The 17,446-nt window shown below is 40.8% G+C and overlaps 1 protein-coding gene and 1 non-coding gene across 2 annotated transcripts in view; one reads left to right on the forward strand and one right to left on the reverse strand.

The window, feature by feature from the left end:
• Positions 1-931: 931 nt before the first annotated feature.
• Positions 932-17,446, forward strand: part of SLC16A10 (solute carrier family 16 member 10) — a 99,846-nt gene continuing 83,331 nt past the window's right edge. Inside the window, exon 1 of the mRNA XM_069488079.1 lies at positions 932-1,506. Coding sequence (XP_069344180.1) covers positions 1,164-1,506 — 343 coding nt within the window. The 5' untranslated portion in view covers positions 932-1,163. The remainder of the gene's footprint in view (positions 1,507-17,446) is intronic.
• On the reverse strand, positions 9,256-9,363 carry LOC138396114 (U6 spliceosomal RNA). The gene has a single exon (XR_011235594.1). It is a non-coding gene; the product is annotated as a U6 spliceosomal RNA (small nuclear RNA).

Here is a 17,446-nt window from a genome sequence, read left to right on the forward strand (position 1 = left end):
TGAGCATAAAGGATCCTCCTTCCTCAGCCTCTTCAGTAGCTGAAACTACAGGCGCCCGCCACCGTGCCTGGCTAATTAAAAAAAATTTTTTTGGGGGGGAAAAACAGGGTCTTGCTATGTTGCCCAGGCTGGTCTCAAACTCCCGGTCTCAAGTGATCCTCTTGCCTCAGCCTCCCAAAGTGCTGGGATTACAGGCGTGAGCCACCATGCCTGACCTAGCTTTTGTTTAAAGTGAAAATAATCGTACTATAGTTGAAAAGTAATGCTTTCTAGCAGACTGTCAGAAATGTTTGTTGGTTGAAGACTTTGGAATTGCAGTCTGTGTCTTCCAAAATGAGCATCTTCAATGTGCCAAGTATTCATAGGAAATTGTATATGAATGCAGGAGAACGGAACTGAAGTAATTAAATAAGCCCTCTGATCCTTCCGACTTCCTTTTTAAAGTAGGCAGGTGGCATAATGTATCTGATATATTATAATTAGTATTGAGAAGTGAATGCCAAAAAATAAAACAGAAACAAAAGCAAGAGACAATTTTAGTTTGGCTGTGATGCTGTGTCAGTGAGTTGAGGCTAAAGGCCCACCCAGCCCGCACCCAGGAGAAGACGCGCTCCTTCGGTTAATACTCTGAGGCGGGGTGACCTACACATCCGTGACCCCCTCTGGGTAGGAGGAGATAGAGCACATATCATCTGACTTCCAGGGCTGCTAAGTGATTTCCATGACTAAATCAGGCTCTCTCACTGCCATTTGGGGGAACTTCATAGACAGCGCCAGCCGCTGGCACCTGGCGCCGCGCGCCTGCGGGCCGCCTCCGCTCCCCGCGGGCCAATCAGCTGGAGGCTCTGGGGGCACGTCCCGCTGCCGGCCACGCCCCCAGCCGGCGGGGTTGGGGGCGCTTTTAAGAACTGGCCGCGGGTCGCGGGCCCAGTCGGGGTGCGGGGCTGTGGACTGTGAGGCCTCAGTCTGGGTTCCTGAGGCGCTCGCGCGCCGCCGCTGTCCTTGCGGCCGCCCTCACGCCGTGCTCAGCCTGCCCGTCCCGGGCTTCGCCGCCCTTGCCTCGGCCTCAACAGCCTGCCCGGCGCTCGGCAGCGCCTCCGTGAGCCCGCCGGGACCTCGCGCCCCTCGCGCTCCTCTGGCGCCCGAGGGGGGCGGCTTGGGCCATGGTGTCCTCCCAGGAGGAGCCCGCCGCCGCGCGGGGCACAGGCGAGGCGCGGCCGCTCGGCCCCGCGCCCATGGGGGCAGAGAAGCTGCCGGGCCCCGGCCCCTCAGACGGCCCCGAGGCGGCCGCCGAGAAGGTGGAGGTGGAGCTGGCGGGGCCAGCGGACGCGGAGCTCTGTGAGCCTCCCGAGCCCCCCGAGGGCGGCTGGGGCTGGCTGGTGATGCTGGTGGCCATGTGGTGCAACGGGTCGGTGTTCGGCATCCAGAACGCCTGCGGGGTGCTGTTCGTGTCCATGCTGGAGACCTTCGGCTCCAAAGACGATGACAAGATGGTCTTCAAGACAGGTGAGGTGCGGCGCCCGCCGAGGCCAGGTCGGGGGGACGGGAATGGGGCCCCCGAGCGCATCACGCGTGTGGGGTGTGTGTCAGCATCGGTGGGTCCCCGTGTGCCGGAGGGTGTGTGGGTCTGTCCAGTTGCAAACGGAGCCTGCCGCTCCTGGGGCCTGGGTATGCCTGTCTTTGTATGGAATCCAGATGCAGGGACTGTGTGTTTGGAAGCAAGTAGCAGAACTTATTTGTCAAGGTCTTCCTCGTTCCTCTGCGGAGCAGGCGCTGACAGTCCACAGTAGCCTTTTCATTTAATGTGTGAAAACAAACAGAACCTCAGAACTTTCTAATCCCAACGACTTCGCACTGTGGTGTTCAGCTGCCTCCTGGGCTGCAGAGCGGTGTGTGTCTGTTGGCGGGAGGCAGGAGTTTGGCGGGTTGGGAGATTTATACCAGGGTCGGGGGAGTTACGAAGGGAGCCCTCCAAAAGCCGCGGTTTTGTGTCTAGTTTTTTTGTTCTTTCTTTTTTGCAGTCTGTGCTAAATATAGAAAGCATAGGTGTCAGCCAAACTAGGGAATTGGGGACAGGGAAGACGCAGGTGAGGGGCTGCCCCTTCCTATTGTGTTCTTCTTTTTTTCTAACCATGCAGTAAATTAGATGCAAAAGGTGCAGATTCAGTATTTTCCTCCTTATAGAGCTTTATTATATGACATCTTGGCTGATAAGGCAAAAAACAAGACTAAGACCTTTGTGTATATCACTTTAACTTAAATCATTTGACTTCATTCTACGAGGTGGGCACTCTCAATCCCATTTAGGTGAGAAAACTGAAGCTCAGTGAAATAAAGTGTAGTGGTGAGTAGCAGAATGGAGATAGAACACATCAGCTGACTTTAAGGGCTGCTAAGTGATTTCCATTACTAAGTCAGGCTCTCTCACTGCCCTTTGGGGGAACTTTATATGATTAATAGTCTTTTTTTTTTTTAACTTTGATTTTTTTTTTATTTTTGGAGCGAATATTCCTTAGGTCTTTAGTGTACATACAAGGAATAAACAGGACTGTAATAACAAATTCTAAGCATAAGTAATGCTGAGTAATGTTGGGAGCTTAAAAATCTTGTATAAATAATATTATACTATTTGTAGCATTCTCCAACTTGCTTTTCTTTTATTCTGCATCATGTTTGTTACTTATTCATATAATACCTCAGTTTGAGCTGGCAGCTCAAAATCTTTCTATTTTTAATGTAAATGGCTTTCCTTTGTTTGAATATAATGTACTTTATAAACAATGCTGCAATGAATATTCTTGTACATGTCTCCTTGTGCATGTGAATAAGGTACCATATTTAACCTGGAATTTCTGTTCCTTAAATAGCTATTGAAGCTGCTGTGTTATGCAGGTCAAAGGGCTAGATACAAAAGTATTAAAAATGTAATAAGATGTCCTGCCTTTTAAAGAAGGCAATCATTGTAAAGTTTAATAGGAGAGAGATGCATATGCAATAGTAAGCAAAAATAATATTTTTTCTTTTCTATATGAGTATTGGGTATCTGGGAGGGAAAAGCTCCAGGAAGAAGCAGAATTGACAGAGTTAACATTATAAGACTAGTTCTAGCATTTAGCATATTCCTGCCTGGGATTACAGATTTTTAATACAGTCAAAACAGCAGCAGTCTTTTGTTTACCATTGTTTTTGCAAATTCAGATGAGTAGATCTGTTAGTGTCTGTGGAGTTTTTTTTTTTTTCTTCATTGGTGTCTGTGGTGTTTTTATTCCCCTCCCTCTCTTTCCTCCTCCTCCTTTTTTTTTTTTTTTTTTTTGAGGGAAATTGAGGAGACAGCGAGCAACTGCTGAAGAGAGACCATAGCTTTGTGAGGGATCAGAATTTTGCAGTATTGAAGCCTCTACCAGTACTTGTCCCCAAAGTTCCAACTAGCAACAGTATCCCAATACTGGGTAGATGAAGGTGAGGGAAAGGAAAAGAACCTGGTTTTTCTTTTGAATTCTTTGAAACTTCCTGTTTTCAGTTTTGATGAGTATCTTTCTCCATTTACTCGGTTCAGTCCTTGACAACTTTCAGTCATGTTTCAGTATGTGTGGGTGTGCATCTTATAAGCAATTGTACAGGTCTGCTAGTTGAATGTATAAAAATATTTATACCTCTCTGCATAACTGCTGTATATGTTTGTGCTCTTGCATAAGGGTACCCAACTCAGGGCTAAGTGGGAACTGAGAACTAGCCTGTGATCTGGGTACTCTTGGTCTGATTCTTACACAAGGACCCTATGCACTTGTAATGGCCCTGTGTAACACAGGAGCTAGATTGAACGTGGCCATTACTTGGGCACTAGGTAATACATATATATGACTGAAAAATTTTAAGGGCTGAGAAAGAAAGAAGATTTAACCTCAGCTATGAAAAAATGCTTACAAGATATTCTTTAAGGCCAGTGTAGTGGCTCACGCCTATAATCCTGGCACCCTGGGAGGCTGAGGCGGGAGGATCGCTAAAGATCAGGAGTTCAAGACCAGTCTGAGCAAGAGCGAGACCCCATCTCTACTAAAAATAGAAAGAAATTAGCTGGACAACTAAAAACATATAGGAAAAATTATCCGGGCATGGTGGCGCATGCCTGTAGTCCCAGCTACTTGGGAGGCTGAGGCAGAAGGATTGCGTGAGCCCAGGAATTTGAGGTTGCTGTGAACTAGGTTGACGCCACCACATTCTAGCTGAGGCAATAGAGCAAGACTCTGTCTCAAAAAAAAAAAAAAAAAAAAAGATAGTCTTTAAGCCACTTATTTGTGAGATTGCTCTCACTCCATCTTCCCCCTCCCTACCCATTTCTCTTTCCCTCTTGCACACACACAGGCATTTCATAAAGTCTGTCATCAGCCAGATGTGGTGGCTCACGACTGTAATCCCAGCATTTTGGGAGGAAAAGGCAGGAGGATCTCTTCAGGCCAGGAATTCGAGACCAGCCTGGGCAACACTGCAAAACCCCCATCTCTACAAAAAATAAGAAAAATTAGCTAGATGTGTTAGTGTGTGTGCAAAGTCCCAGCTACTTGGGAGGCTGAGGCAGGAGGATCACTTAAGCCCAAGAGTTCAAGGTGCAGTGAGAAAACAAAAACAAAAAAAGGCTGCAGTGAGCTACGATTGTGCCACTGCACACCAGCCTGGAAGACAGAGTGAGACCCTGTCTCTAAAAAGAAAAAACAATTGCTGATGGCATCACAGCCCCATTATGGTACCCAGCTGCTGACGGCATGGCACTCAGAGGTATGCCTCACACATCCTTCTTGCCTGGGTGGAGGGAAATCAGATGTTTTTGGAAAAACTAAAACAGATACTATAACTAATTGGAACATCGTTTTTCCCTAGAAGTTGCAACTTTATCTCTGCTGGATATTGGAAAACCCATGGGACTGATAGAGTCTAGGGTTTTTATCTTCTTGATGCAGTGCCATGGATACTCTCTGGGATCTTGCTAGAGTTTTAATCTTGTTTAATTATCTACTTTCTTCATGGAGAAAGAAAAAAATATTTAAATAATATATTGACTTTTAAAAAATATGTATTTAAAACTTAAAAAAATGTATTTTTTGGTACATAGTTACCATTCTAGAAAAACATCTATTTACGTATGTTTTCAGAATCAGTATTTAGGATAGTTAATGATATCTTTTTGAAGAAATTATGTCTTTGTGATCAAGAGACTTGGTCAAGAAGACCCTTATTTCTTCCAGTAATTCCCCAGATGTGTTCTTTAGTGGCCTTTCTTGAAAGTGGAGGTCTGTGGTTAAGTTTGGGAAACATTTCACACTGTACTTCTCTGTTGGATATTTGAAATGTAAATCAAAATATTAAAAATTCAATAGTTTAAAAGCTATCAAAAAGATCCTGAAAGGAAGACTCTTTGGATATAATCTTTTTTTTTTTTTTTTTTTTTGAGACAGAGTCTCACTCTGTTGCCCGGGCTAGAGTGAGTGCCGTGGCGTCAGTCTAGCTCACAGCAACCTCAAACTCCTGGGCTTAAGCGATCCTACTGCCTCAGCCTCCCGAGTAGCTGGGACTACAGGCATGCGCCACCATGCCCGGCTAATTTTTTGTATATATATATTTTAGTTGTCTATATAATTTCTTTCTATTTTTAGTAGAGACGGGGTCTCACTCTTGCTCAGGCTGGTCTCGAACTCCTGACCTCGAGCGATCCACCCGCCTCGGCCTCCCAGAGTTGGATATAATCTTTAATGCATCTCCACCTTCCCTCTATGGAGACAGATTACACTTTAGGCAGATACAGTCACAAAGTAGAATTTTCAATAGCATTTAGGAATGAATGATCTTGCAGCATCTCTCAATATATCTTATGAGCCCTTCTGAAACTTCAAGTCAGTCTGTGCTTCCTGAAGGTTTGTTCCCCAACCCCGGCCCCCAAGTTGTCACATTTACAGTTATACTGATATCTACATAATGCAGTTGTATGCTACATCTTAAATTGTAGGATATCTTGACTATAGTTCAGAAGTTAACTGCTATGTCTTGCCTTTATGCTAAGTAGTTTTGTTTGGTGGGAAAAGCTGCCTGTATAATTATTTCTGTATCTTAGGAAAGTTTATGTATGTATGTCTGTATGTTTTCCGTTTCAACCAAGATCAGGGCAGAAAAAGAAAGTTTTTAGTAACAGTGCTTTGTTGAGCTGGTTACAGTAAACAAATAATCTGGTTCATGGTCCTATATATCTTTCACTATAAGAAAAATACCTGATTATGATTTGCATTGGAAGAGAGGTAGAAAAGCTAAGAGAACTCACTTATGACAATAAACTCATCTAAACTGCCTGCTAAAATAAGTCAGACCATAAAAATGGTTCCAGGATTTTAAAGTAATAAAGAAATGAGGCTTGTATAGTGGCTCCTATCTGTAACCCTAGCACTTTGGGAGGCGGAGGGGGGAGGATCGCTTGAGGCCAGGAGTTAGGGACCAGCCTGAGCAAGAGTGAGACCCCGTCTCTACCAAAAATAGAAAAATTAGCTTGGTGTGTTGGTGTGAACCTGTAGTCCCAGCTACTCCAGAGGCAAGAGGATCACTCAAGCCCAGGAGTTTGAGTTGTAGCGAGCTATGAAGATGCCACTGCACTCTAGCCCAGGAGATAGAGCAAGACCCTGTCTCAAAAAAGAAAAAGAAAAAAGAAATGAGTAGAGTGTGAGCCCTTCATACTCCATTTCCAGAAAGTTTGTGGATTCAGAGCAAGACTGAATAGTGAACAGTGTATGGTGAATTCTAATTAAATACAACAATGTGAGCATTCCTATTTTCTTTTAAACTCCTCTTACTGTCCTTCCCAACCTATGGTGTTTTATCATGGGATTTTATCAGTAAAACTCACTGCCAAAAGAATTCATTTAGCTAAAATTAGAAGCATAACAGAATTATTTCAAGAGAGGTATTGAAGTGTCTTTTAGAACAAATGGTACTCTGTGCTCTTGTTGTGATTTGCCCTCACTCTGTTGCCCAGGCTAGAGTGCTGTGGCATCAGCCTAGCTTACAGCAACCTCAAACTCCTGGGCTAAAGCCATCCTCCTGCCTCAGCCTCCCGAGTAGCAGGAACTACAGGCCAGTGCCACCATGCCTGGTTAATTTTTTCTATTTTTAGTTGCCCAACTAATTTCTTTCTATTATTTAGTAGAGATGGGGTCTCACTCTTGCTGAGGCTGGTCTCGATCTCCTGACCTCAAGCAATCCTCCCACCTCTGCCTCCCAGAGTACTAGGATTACAGACATGAGTCACCATGCCCAGCTTTGCTACAGATTCTAACATGGGTCCGTGTTGAACCCATGTTGCAGTTCCTTGAGGCTCATTCCCTGGCCATGTACTTGCTTCACTTTTCCTGTCTTCCTCATATGACCTGTGGTTCTAGCCGCTGTCTTTGGGCTGTTATTTTCAAATCCCTTCTCTGTGTTCAAGACCCATATTTACTATTTCTGGACAGTTCTATTTGGGTACACAGGTACATCATACTCAACTAAAGTGATCTCATATTTTAGCCACCCCATAGAACCTTTCTTCTGAATCCATATCTCTCCTTCTGAATTTTCTCAGTGTATGACATCTCTGGTTGCTTAAGTTAGAAACCTGGAATTTATCTTAACTTCTTATTTCTCCCCCTTCCTTACCGGTTTTATTAAATCTAAGTCCTTTTGTATTTACCTCCTTAATGCTTCATGAATCAATCCTTCTTTTCCTTCGCTGTTGCATCTTAATTCATGCCTTCATTCCTTTTGCCACAATTATTGTCATAACTCCTTAATAGAGCTGCTTGTCCTCAGTTATATACCTGAGTGATTTTTCTGACATATTGGACTATATAATTTTTCTGTTTGAATGCCATCAGTGACACTCATTACTTTTAGGAAAGTGTCAGATTCCTCACTCCAAAGGCCTGCTTGCTCTGGCCCTTGCCTGAGCCTCTAGCCTGGCCTCTCGCCCCTGTCCTTTCTTGGTCTTTGTGCTCTAGCAGAGCTGAAGGCCTTGCCCTTGCCCAAATTTATCTTGCTACCTTTGTGCCTTTGTGTGTGCCATTCCTCCCTTCGTTGTGATTGTTAATCCTTGTAAGAGTCCAATGAAATGATTGCACATTTTATTCCTTATGGCACAAGCCTGGGACACAAACAATGATTTTATACAATTGTTATATATTTGATACATTTGGAATGTTGGAGGTAGCTGCATTTTGGAGTTTTCTTTGAGGATGAATTCAAATGAGTTATGAATTACGCTTAAAGTAGAAGACAGAGAACCCAATTTCAACCTATTTTAATGTAGCATTCTGTGAAAGAGATTTTTAAGATAATCCATACTTCAGTGATAATTTTATAGTCCTTTACCATAAAGAAAGTGCTTTCATGTGCATTACTTTATTTTTTAGAGTAGCCTTGTAGTGTGTCATTACCTCCATTTATAGATAAGGAAGTTGCCACTTGTACAGTTTAGGTTTGGGCCACACAATATCAGTGTTTATATCCATTAGGTTGAACTTCAGAGCATCTTTTTGGCTGGGTAAAAATTTGTACTTATGTCAAAGTTGTCCTGAAAGTAGAATCTCACCTTTTTCCCCTCTTGAAACTATTTCCTGCATATTTACTTGCACGTTCTCTAGAACCTCAATAGTGTCTACTACCCAAGTCATCACAAATCCTGTGAAGTCATTTTTGGAAAAGAATTCTATTTAGAGTTATCACAGCCCAGCCAGAAATCTAATCTTGTATTCAAATTAAACAAACCTTAACAAAAACAAACTAAACCCCAAACATAACTCAAACAGCTCACTGCAGTTCTGAGCACTTGCCTAGCCTGGTGCCACCCACGCAGGGACTGGGGGTGTTTTTATTGGCAAAGATTCTGATCGGGCAACTCCAGCACGCCTGGCAACTACGCAAACCGACCACACAAGTGAGACAGCCTATCAGAGACTGCGGTAATGGAGGAAAGCAGTGCTTTCAGACATACATATGCCAAGTGTGCACGATCATACCTTCCTCGCTAAAGTGTCTTCATTAACAGCAAAAGTAATTCCTCACCTTGCATTCAGGAACTAGAAATAAGGAGCTGAGGAGATGATTTGCCTTATTCCCAAGTCAGAAGTCTTTTTTTTAATTTCACAAATTTTTAGTTATGAGGGTAAGTATGAAATACAGATTTGAAATAATTTATGTGGATCAAAGCAGTATTTCTAACTCTCTTTATTCTCTCTCTCTTTTTTTTTTTTTTAACGCTTCACGAATTTGCGTGTCATCCTTGCGCAGGGGCCATGCTAATCTTCTCTGTATCGTTCCAATTTTTAGTATATGTGCTGCCGAAGCGAGCACATATTTATTCTCTCTTGATAAACAGAAATATCTTATGGTCCTTGAAAATTTTGATGCACACATCCAAGGGTAATGTACCTTTCTCGTGAATGAGCATTGCTAATATTCAGAAGATAAAGCCATGCTTCTGTTTATCCATCAGGCAAGATTTTGTCAAGCTTTATTTTTAGTTGTGTTATGGAAATAATTAGGATTCTTTTTCTTTTTTTTAAGTACAAAATTATAATATTGAGTGCTTTTGTTTTTTAAATTACTAAGTGTACCTCTCTAGAACTTCTTTTTTTTTTTTTTTTTTTTGTAAACCAAAAGGATTTCTAAGATAGAGAATTTACAGCAGTTATTACACGTTTACCTCTCTCATTGTGATATACAGTCCATCTTTGGAAAGAACACATAAAAATCATTTGTTGGTGGCCGTCAAGGACTTCAGTTCCCATAGAGAGGATTTTTCCAAGGGCCTCCACCACTCCCTTTGTTTGCCTTTTCCTCTACCTGCCTTCTGGTATGCCTAACATTGTTCTTGAACTTTATCTCTGAGTTTTGTCTCTGGCAGGTGTTTTCTCAGGCTCTATCTTTACTCCTCCTGGATTCCTTTTTCTCATCCCAGTGGGCCTCAAGGGCAGCTTTTGTTCTTTGGTGCTGGGTGCCCTTTGACCTTCTTGGAATCATCTTAACTCTTGTTCTGAGAAAGGTCCATCAGGACAGACACACTTCCCTGGAACTTCTGATATGTTCCTCTTAGTGAGGGGAACTGTGCTGCCTTCTCCTCCAGTCCCCTCACTTGAGAATCACTCATTAAAGAGTTTTAAATTCAATTAAAGATATGCTGTAGATAGTTAAATCTAAATGAAAGGCCAGTGGTTAAATTAAGGGGTAGGCCAGGTGCAGTGGCTCACGCCTATAATCCTAGCACTCTGGGAGGCTGAGGTGGGAGGATTGCTTAAGGTCAGGAGTTTGAGACCAGCCTGAGCAAGAGTGAGACTCTGTCTCTACTAAAAATGGAAAAATTAGCCAGGCATCTGTGGCCCACTCCTGTAGTCCCAGGTATTTGGGAGGCTGAGGCAGGAGGATTGCTTGAACCCACAAGTTTGAGGTTGCAGTGAGCTATGATGACCCCACTGCACTCTACCCAGGACAACAGAGCAAGACTCCGTTTCAAAAAATAAATAAATAAATGGATAAAATTCAGGGGAAGGGATATTGGTCTGCAGTTCAGTTAGTGCCTGATTTTTGCTAAAGTGTAAATTGCATCAGCAGTGTTCTGCATGTGTTCAGAAAGCCAAAATTTATTTGTTTGTTTGTTTGTTCCTTTGTTCGTTCCTTTGTTTGACATAGAGTCTCACTCCGTCACCCCGGGTAGAGTGCAGTGGCTTCATCTTAGCTAACTGCAATCTCAAACTCCTGGGCTCAAGTGATCCTCCTGCCTGGGCCTCCCAGAGTGCTAGGATTACAGGTGTGAGCAGCAGCCCAAAATTTATTTTTGTGATATGCTTAGATTGGATCCAAAAACCAATTCTGAGATGTGTTTTATGAAAATAGAAAACCACTTACTCATTAAGTGGAGGTATTTATTGACTTTTCTGGGTAGGTAAGTATTAATGCCAAGTGGAGTGGGTTAGTCTGGTGACTTTTCTTTATTAAAAATCTTTTAATCTTGCTTAATTATCCTTTTTATTAGTTTTGACTTCATGTTGCAGTTTCAAAGGGCAGCATCTCAAAGTATTCACATTTGTCAGTGGTTGTTTAAACAAGACATTCCACAAAGTTAATTGATATTTTAGTGTAAATGGGGGCAGAAAGTTGCCATTGTTGTCCTACAGTACTGTAACACTCCAACTTTGACAACAGTACTCCCAACCACGTAGTTATTAATGACTGTAATAGTAAACTTGCCCTAAGAGTAAGCTGTTTCGTAGGAATAAATGATGGATGTATGAAGTTTTAGGTGTAGGTGCTATGTTTTGTCTCTTTCTACTCAGAAAAATATTCATTGTGGAATAGGCTGGAACTGGAAAAAGGATATGATTTTATTTTATTTTTTTAGGACATGATTTTAAATAAGATCAAATTCTTTGCCATATTTTGATTTTTGGATCAAAACAGAGATGTTTAATATCAGATTCACAATTGTTAAGATCTAGGTCATGTTTTATTAACACCTGAGCGCCAGCCAGAGATTACACATTAAATTCTTACTGATTTTTTTTCTTTTTTTGAGGGGAGGGGTATGAGCTGTAAAGAAGGGTCAGATAAAAGAGATAATAGATTTCTATTTGTGTTTTATGCATAATTATATAGGAAACATTAAATCTAGAATTGATAAATAATTTCTAATCTAAAACCTTGTTTTAGTGGTTCTTACGTATTTCTGGTGCACAGGCTACTTGTATATGGGGCAAGGGCAAATAGATTATTTTTTTTTTTCCACATTTTATTGCTGGCCACTGGGGGAAAAAAACCTTAGAGGGTCTTTGCTTATGTAAAAAATGGTTGTTTTAAATGTTCATTTAAACTAAAAGATTTAAAGTAATACTTTTAAATTATTTAAATTTTAGATCAGTCTATTGAAGGGTCACCTGGAAAATTGTTTACAAAACATGAGAATTTATCATTTCTTTCAATAAATTTGTGTCTGTAAATGATGCTCAGTAAGACTGAAGACTGAACTTTCCCCAGAAATGTGAAATCTTCCATAGAAATCTACTTGAATCTAAGTAAAGAAATTGTAATGAGTTCCATTTTATTGGTTTTGAATCTGTAATTATTTGAAGAGGGATTTGGTTTATCTATAGTTATTTGTCTTTTTTTTTTTTTTGAGACAGAGTCTTGCTCTGTGGCCCTAGAGTGAGTGCCGTGGCATCAGCCTAGCTCACAGCAACCTCAAACTCCTGGGCTTAAGCGATCCTACTGCCTCAGCCTCCCCAGTAGCTGGGACTACTGGCATGCGCCACCATGCCGGGCTAATTTTTTCTCTATATATTTTTAGTTGGCCAGATAATTTGTTTCTATTTTTTAGTAGAGGCGGGGTCTTGCTCTTACTCAGGCTGGTCTCGAACTCCTGACCTCGAGTGATCCACCCGCCTCGGCCTCCCAGAGTGCTAGGATTACAGGCGTGAGCCACCATGCCTGGCCTTATTTGTTTTTTTTACTCCCACAGATATAGCATTGTAAGGTTAGCTTTCCTTGAAGAATATACTCTTTTTAAGAAGTTTTATCAATAAAGCTAGAGAACACCTAACTTTAACTCTTTTACTTGAAATTTACAACTGATGCATATGAGCATGTTATTCATATATATATAGGTGTCATCAGCACATCAGTACAGACACTTCAGTATAGTAATCCTTTATCTGAAACCCTTGGGGCCATATATGTTTTGGAGTTCAGATTTTTTCAAACTTTAAAAAAGTAACCATGTACAGATATCTGTATTTTTTTAACACCCCTAGGGGAGTTTGAGGCACCCTGTGATCAAGTACATTAACATTTCTGCAGCAAAATACATGGATATTCAGAGTAAGAGGGACAAATAGAGACCAGGAGTAGCCTTATGTCAGTTCAGATCAGGTTTTATTTCTAAGTGAGTGTTAATACTATTTTACAAGAACTTTGGGTTTGGGATTTCAGAATTGCAAATAAGGAATATGTAAACATTTACTTTTGTTTTCTGCTTTTTGGTAAACATTTTTAGGTGCATTTTTCTATATCACATAGGATACCTACTTAATTTTTTCAAGAAGTGTAGTATTCTACCATACTGGTCTACCCTAGGTTACTCAACCAGGCCTCTTTTGCTGGGTGTTTGAGTACCAGGCAGTGATAGTATACGTGTTAGTGTAAGTAGTATATCTGTGTACATCTTTGAACAAATTGTTTTTTTCCATTCTTGGATTGCTTCCTTGGGTATATGTCCAAAAGTGAGATTACTGGTACAAAGGCTATGAATAACTTTATGAATTTGTTACACATTGCCAGATTATTCTTTAGAAAACTGGAACCTGTTTACTGTGCCACTAGCAGTGTGCTGGCTTCCTGAAAAGGTTTTATTTTTATGTATTTTATTTATTTATTTTTTACACCAACAAAACAAAGGCAGAGGATTTTGTTTTTATTAATATTTGCTAATTTGATAAGTACCAATCTTATTTTTAAAAATTAGTTTAAAATCATATTTCATTGCTTATAAGACAGCTTTTCCAATTTTTGAACCCTTTAGAAGCAGCAAATGGCCTGACATTTATATGTAATAATATCTGGAAATACAAGAGGACATATACCAATGAATACAATAGAGTAAAACTTTGTTATCATAGATGGGAATATTAGGAAGACCCAAGATCATCCTAGGTCTTAGATTCTCACCTGATACACCTTGGTAGGTAGGACATTCTCTTTTCCCCTTTACTCTGCTCTCAGCCCAGGTGTTGATCAAGGTCTTTCTTGGGGTTGGGGGCAGGTTGAGAATTAACCATGCGGAGACTTGGCCATGAGGATTTTGTGATTCATCCATGTGACATCTCTTCAGAGTATCAAGTCTGCAAGAGCAGCATGTCTCATTCTCTTTCAGTGCTATCACCTTGCCTCAGCTTACTCTGGACTCAGGCTAATTCTGTTGAAAATATCTTTTATTTGTTAATTAATTTTTTGCGGTATGTGGTGTGTGTGTCTTTAGTTTTTTTGCTTTTATTTATTTCTAAAAGAAGATATAGAAATCATTTAATTTGTTAAGTACAAAATATGTACTAAGGGCCAGGCAAGAAACAGAAATGAATTTGACTTATTCCATGCTTTTGAGAGGTTATGAGTGAGACAAAATGATATGTACGTACATAACTCTGAGGCAATATGCTATATATGCTAAATGCAGTGCAAACAAGATCCAGGATTTTAGAGGAAAATAAAGTAACTTCTGACTGAGCTGATTAGGGAGGGATTCATGGGGGTAGGTTTTGAGTTAGGCCTTAAGGGATTGGTAGACTTTCCTCTGCATATTTAACAGAAAAGGGTATTCCAGGTGAGGGTACAAGGCCTGGGCAAGGGCTAGGAGGCAGTTCTAATACTGAATGTTTCTACTGTGTTTCACTATGTATTTTTATATTATTTTGTTTTATTTAGCCAGTAATCCTATCGTGTAACTATTACTGTGGTGCAGAGGAAAGAAATAGGAGGGATACGAATTACAAAGCCCCTGACAGAAAGCTGGGTGAGATTTGAGGAGTAGCAGTGGAAATGAGAACGAAGGGACAGATATGAGACATTTCAAAGGATAAACTGCAGGAATTCTGGCAAATGATGGGTGTGGACAGTGATAAAGAACACCGAAACAGATAACAGATAATGCCTATGTCTGGAGCCTGTGTCTTTTTTTTTTTTTTTTCCTGAGACAGGGTCTTGCTCTGTTGCTCAGGCTAGAGTATAGTGGAGTCATGATAGCTCACTGCAGCCTCCATCTCAAGTAATCTTCCTGCCTCAGCCTCCCGAGTATCTGGGACTACAGGCGAGTGCCACCAAGCCAGGCTAATTTTATAAATTTTTTATAGAGACAAGGTCTCACTATTGCCCAGGCTTGGAGCCTGTGTCTTAGTAATTTTTGATCAGGGAGCCCCACATACATTTTCATTTTGTACTGGCCCCTACAAATTGTATCCATAGTGCCAGATGTTACCATTGACAGGAACAGGGCATGAGGAGAAGGAGTTGCCAGGGAAAGGCTGGCTCACATTTTAGATATGTAGAGTATTAAAAGTCAGCAGGACATTAGGGGTGATGGCAGGCAGATAACTAGAAATGCAAACTAGGAGTCTCAGAGTGAAGCTGAGGCCAGAGGTGGGGCTTGGAAAGAGCATATGTCTCTAAGAGGAACATATCATCATATTAGATAATATTATTATAGAAACTCAGCAATTCTGCCTTGAGCAGATCCAGAGGCTGCTCCTGGGTAGTTTAGTTCGTTTCCATTGAAATCATTATATTTAACAGTAACAAAACTTCATTTCTTAAAACATCTTTCTGGCATTTAGATTTCCCTAATTCAGTTCTGCATCTTTCTAACGGTCAGATTTTTATTTTTATTTATTTTTGTTTTTTTTTGAGACAGTTTCACTCTGTCACCTGGGCTAGAGTGCCATGGCGTCAGCCTAGCTCACAGCAGCATCAAACTCCTGAGCTCAAGCAATCCTCCTGCCTCAGCTTCCCGAATAGCTGGGACTATAGGCATGCGCCACTATGCCCGGCTAATTTTTTCTATTTTTAGTAGAGATGGGGGTCTCACTCTTGCTCAGGCTGGTCTTGAATTCTTGAGCTCAAAAGATCCTCCTGTCTCAGCCTCCCAGAGTGCTAAGATTACAGGCATGAGCTACCTGCCCGGTCTGTATTTTTTTAATGTCACTGTTTTAAGTATTTCCAAAACTTTGTCTTAAGACTTTGGGTTTTTTTTTCCCCCTTGAATTGTATGGGACCTCTAAGACTTTTGGCATGTTACTCTTTTTTTTCATTTGTGATGTAATTAAGTCAGTCTGTAAGTCTTATTTTCAAGATGTTCTAGAAGAGATTGTGAGAATAGCTTGGAATTGTTTCAATTAATGTATGTATTTCAAATTTAAATGTAAAGTATCAACAATGGTGAAAAACCTGTTCAACAAGCAGATCATGTTATTTTGTACATCATCCTTCACAGAGTTTAGTAAATGGCCAGCTACTTCATTGACAATTCATAATGAAAACAGCTAATTCTTTTAAGTGTAGGTTCTACTCTTTTAAAAAAATTGTCAAGGAAAGCTACTAAAAACTAGAATAAATGAAGTTAAGTTCTCTGCTATCTAGGACTAGGGTGGAATATTGTACAGTTTATTAAGAAACATGACTTGCTTTTGCACACTTACATTAGACATCTGAGGTTTGACAGGGAAGGAGGTGTCATCTTGTGGTACTTTCTGGCCAGGAATGTAGTCGGTCCTAATTGAGATAATAACTGGGTGCTTGGCCACACACAAGTGTGTTTTGCCTTAGTTTCCTGTCACACAGTGAACAGTGAAACTCAAGAGAATAGAATATCAAAGTACTTTTAGATGCATAAAGCACTGCATATATGTTAAATACTATTGTTATTGAACAGGTTGGCACAGTGCCTCTATGTGGGGTGTGTGTGTTGACTCACGTGCTGTGTTGTAATCTCTCAGGACTCCGGTTCTGAATTGCTCTCTTGTGATTGAAACTGAAGGTGCTGGAAGTGCAGTGACCCTGGAGGAAGAACCAGTAACAGCTGCGGGTGGATAAAAGGGAATTGACAGTTGTGCAAGAAGAGGGTATCTGTCCCTTTTTGTAAGCCAAAACACCCTTATCCTTCCAGTAACTGTTTCATCTTTTAATATCATTTGGCTTCACTTACAAGGTCTGTATTAAAACAGATGTCAGGGTATAAGGCAGTATTTTGACCTGCTTGTCTGCTGTTGTGCCTGCTGGGATGAACTGAAGTACTCGCTTTCTGACTAGTAAATTTGATTTCTAACAATTATGGGGAAGGGAAGGAAAAGGGAAGTCCAACTAAAGCATTTTTTTTTTCCTCTTAGAGTTTGAGAAGCAGAAGCTATATAGCCTTCTAAATCCCATGCCAACACAGCAGACAAAAGGAGTCTTGGTAATAACTAAGGTCAGGAATCACAAAAGAGCAATGCAAGTTTTTGATACTGACTTCAAAACATGGTTCTCTATAACTTTGTTCATTTGTTGTGTATGTGCTATTATAATTAATTTTGTATATGTGGTAGCTATATTTTGTAACTTTGATTAGGAAACAAATATTGAGCTGCTTAAATAAAAAATCAGATTATTTTTGAAAAATCTGGTAAAAGTAACGCTTAATCCAATTAATCAGTCTTCTTCCTCTAATTCATCATGATGACTTTGGGTGTCTGCTGGCAACCTAGAATGGGTTATAGAAAAACGTCAAGGCAATGTAATCCCTATTATTTATGGTTACTTAAGATGATAAATTAATCACTGGTCACTAATCTTTGGATAATTACTCTATTGAGCTGGAAATATCCTTAGTTTTTTGGAAAGCAAGTCAGTGAGTTAGTTAGAA

The sequence above is a fragment of the Eulemur rufifrons genome, chromosome 15 (genome assembly GCF_041146395.1).
Source record: "Eulemur rufifrons isolate Redbay chromosome 15, OSU_ERuf_1, whole genome shotgun sequence".
Lineage (NCBI taxonomy): Eukaryota > Metazoa > Chordata > Mammalia > Primates > Lemuridae > Eulemur > Eulemur rufifrons.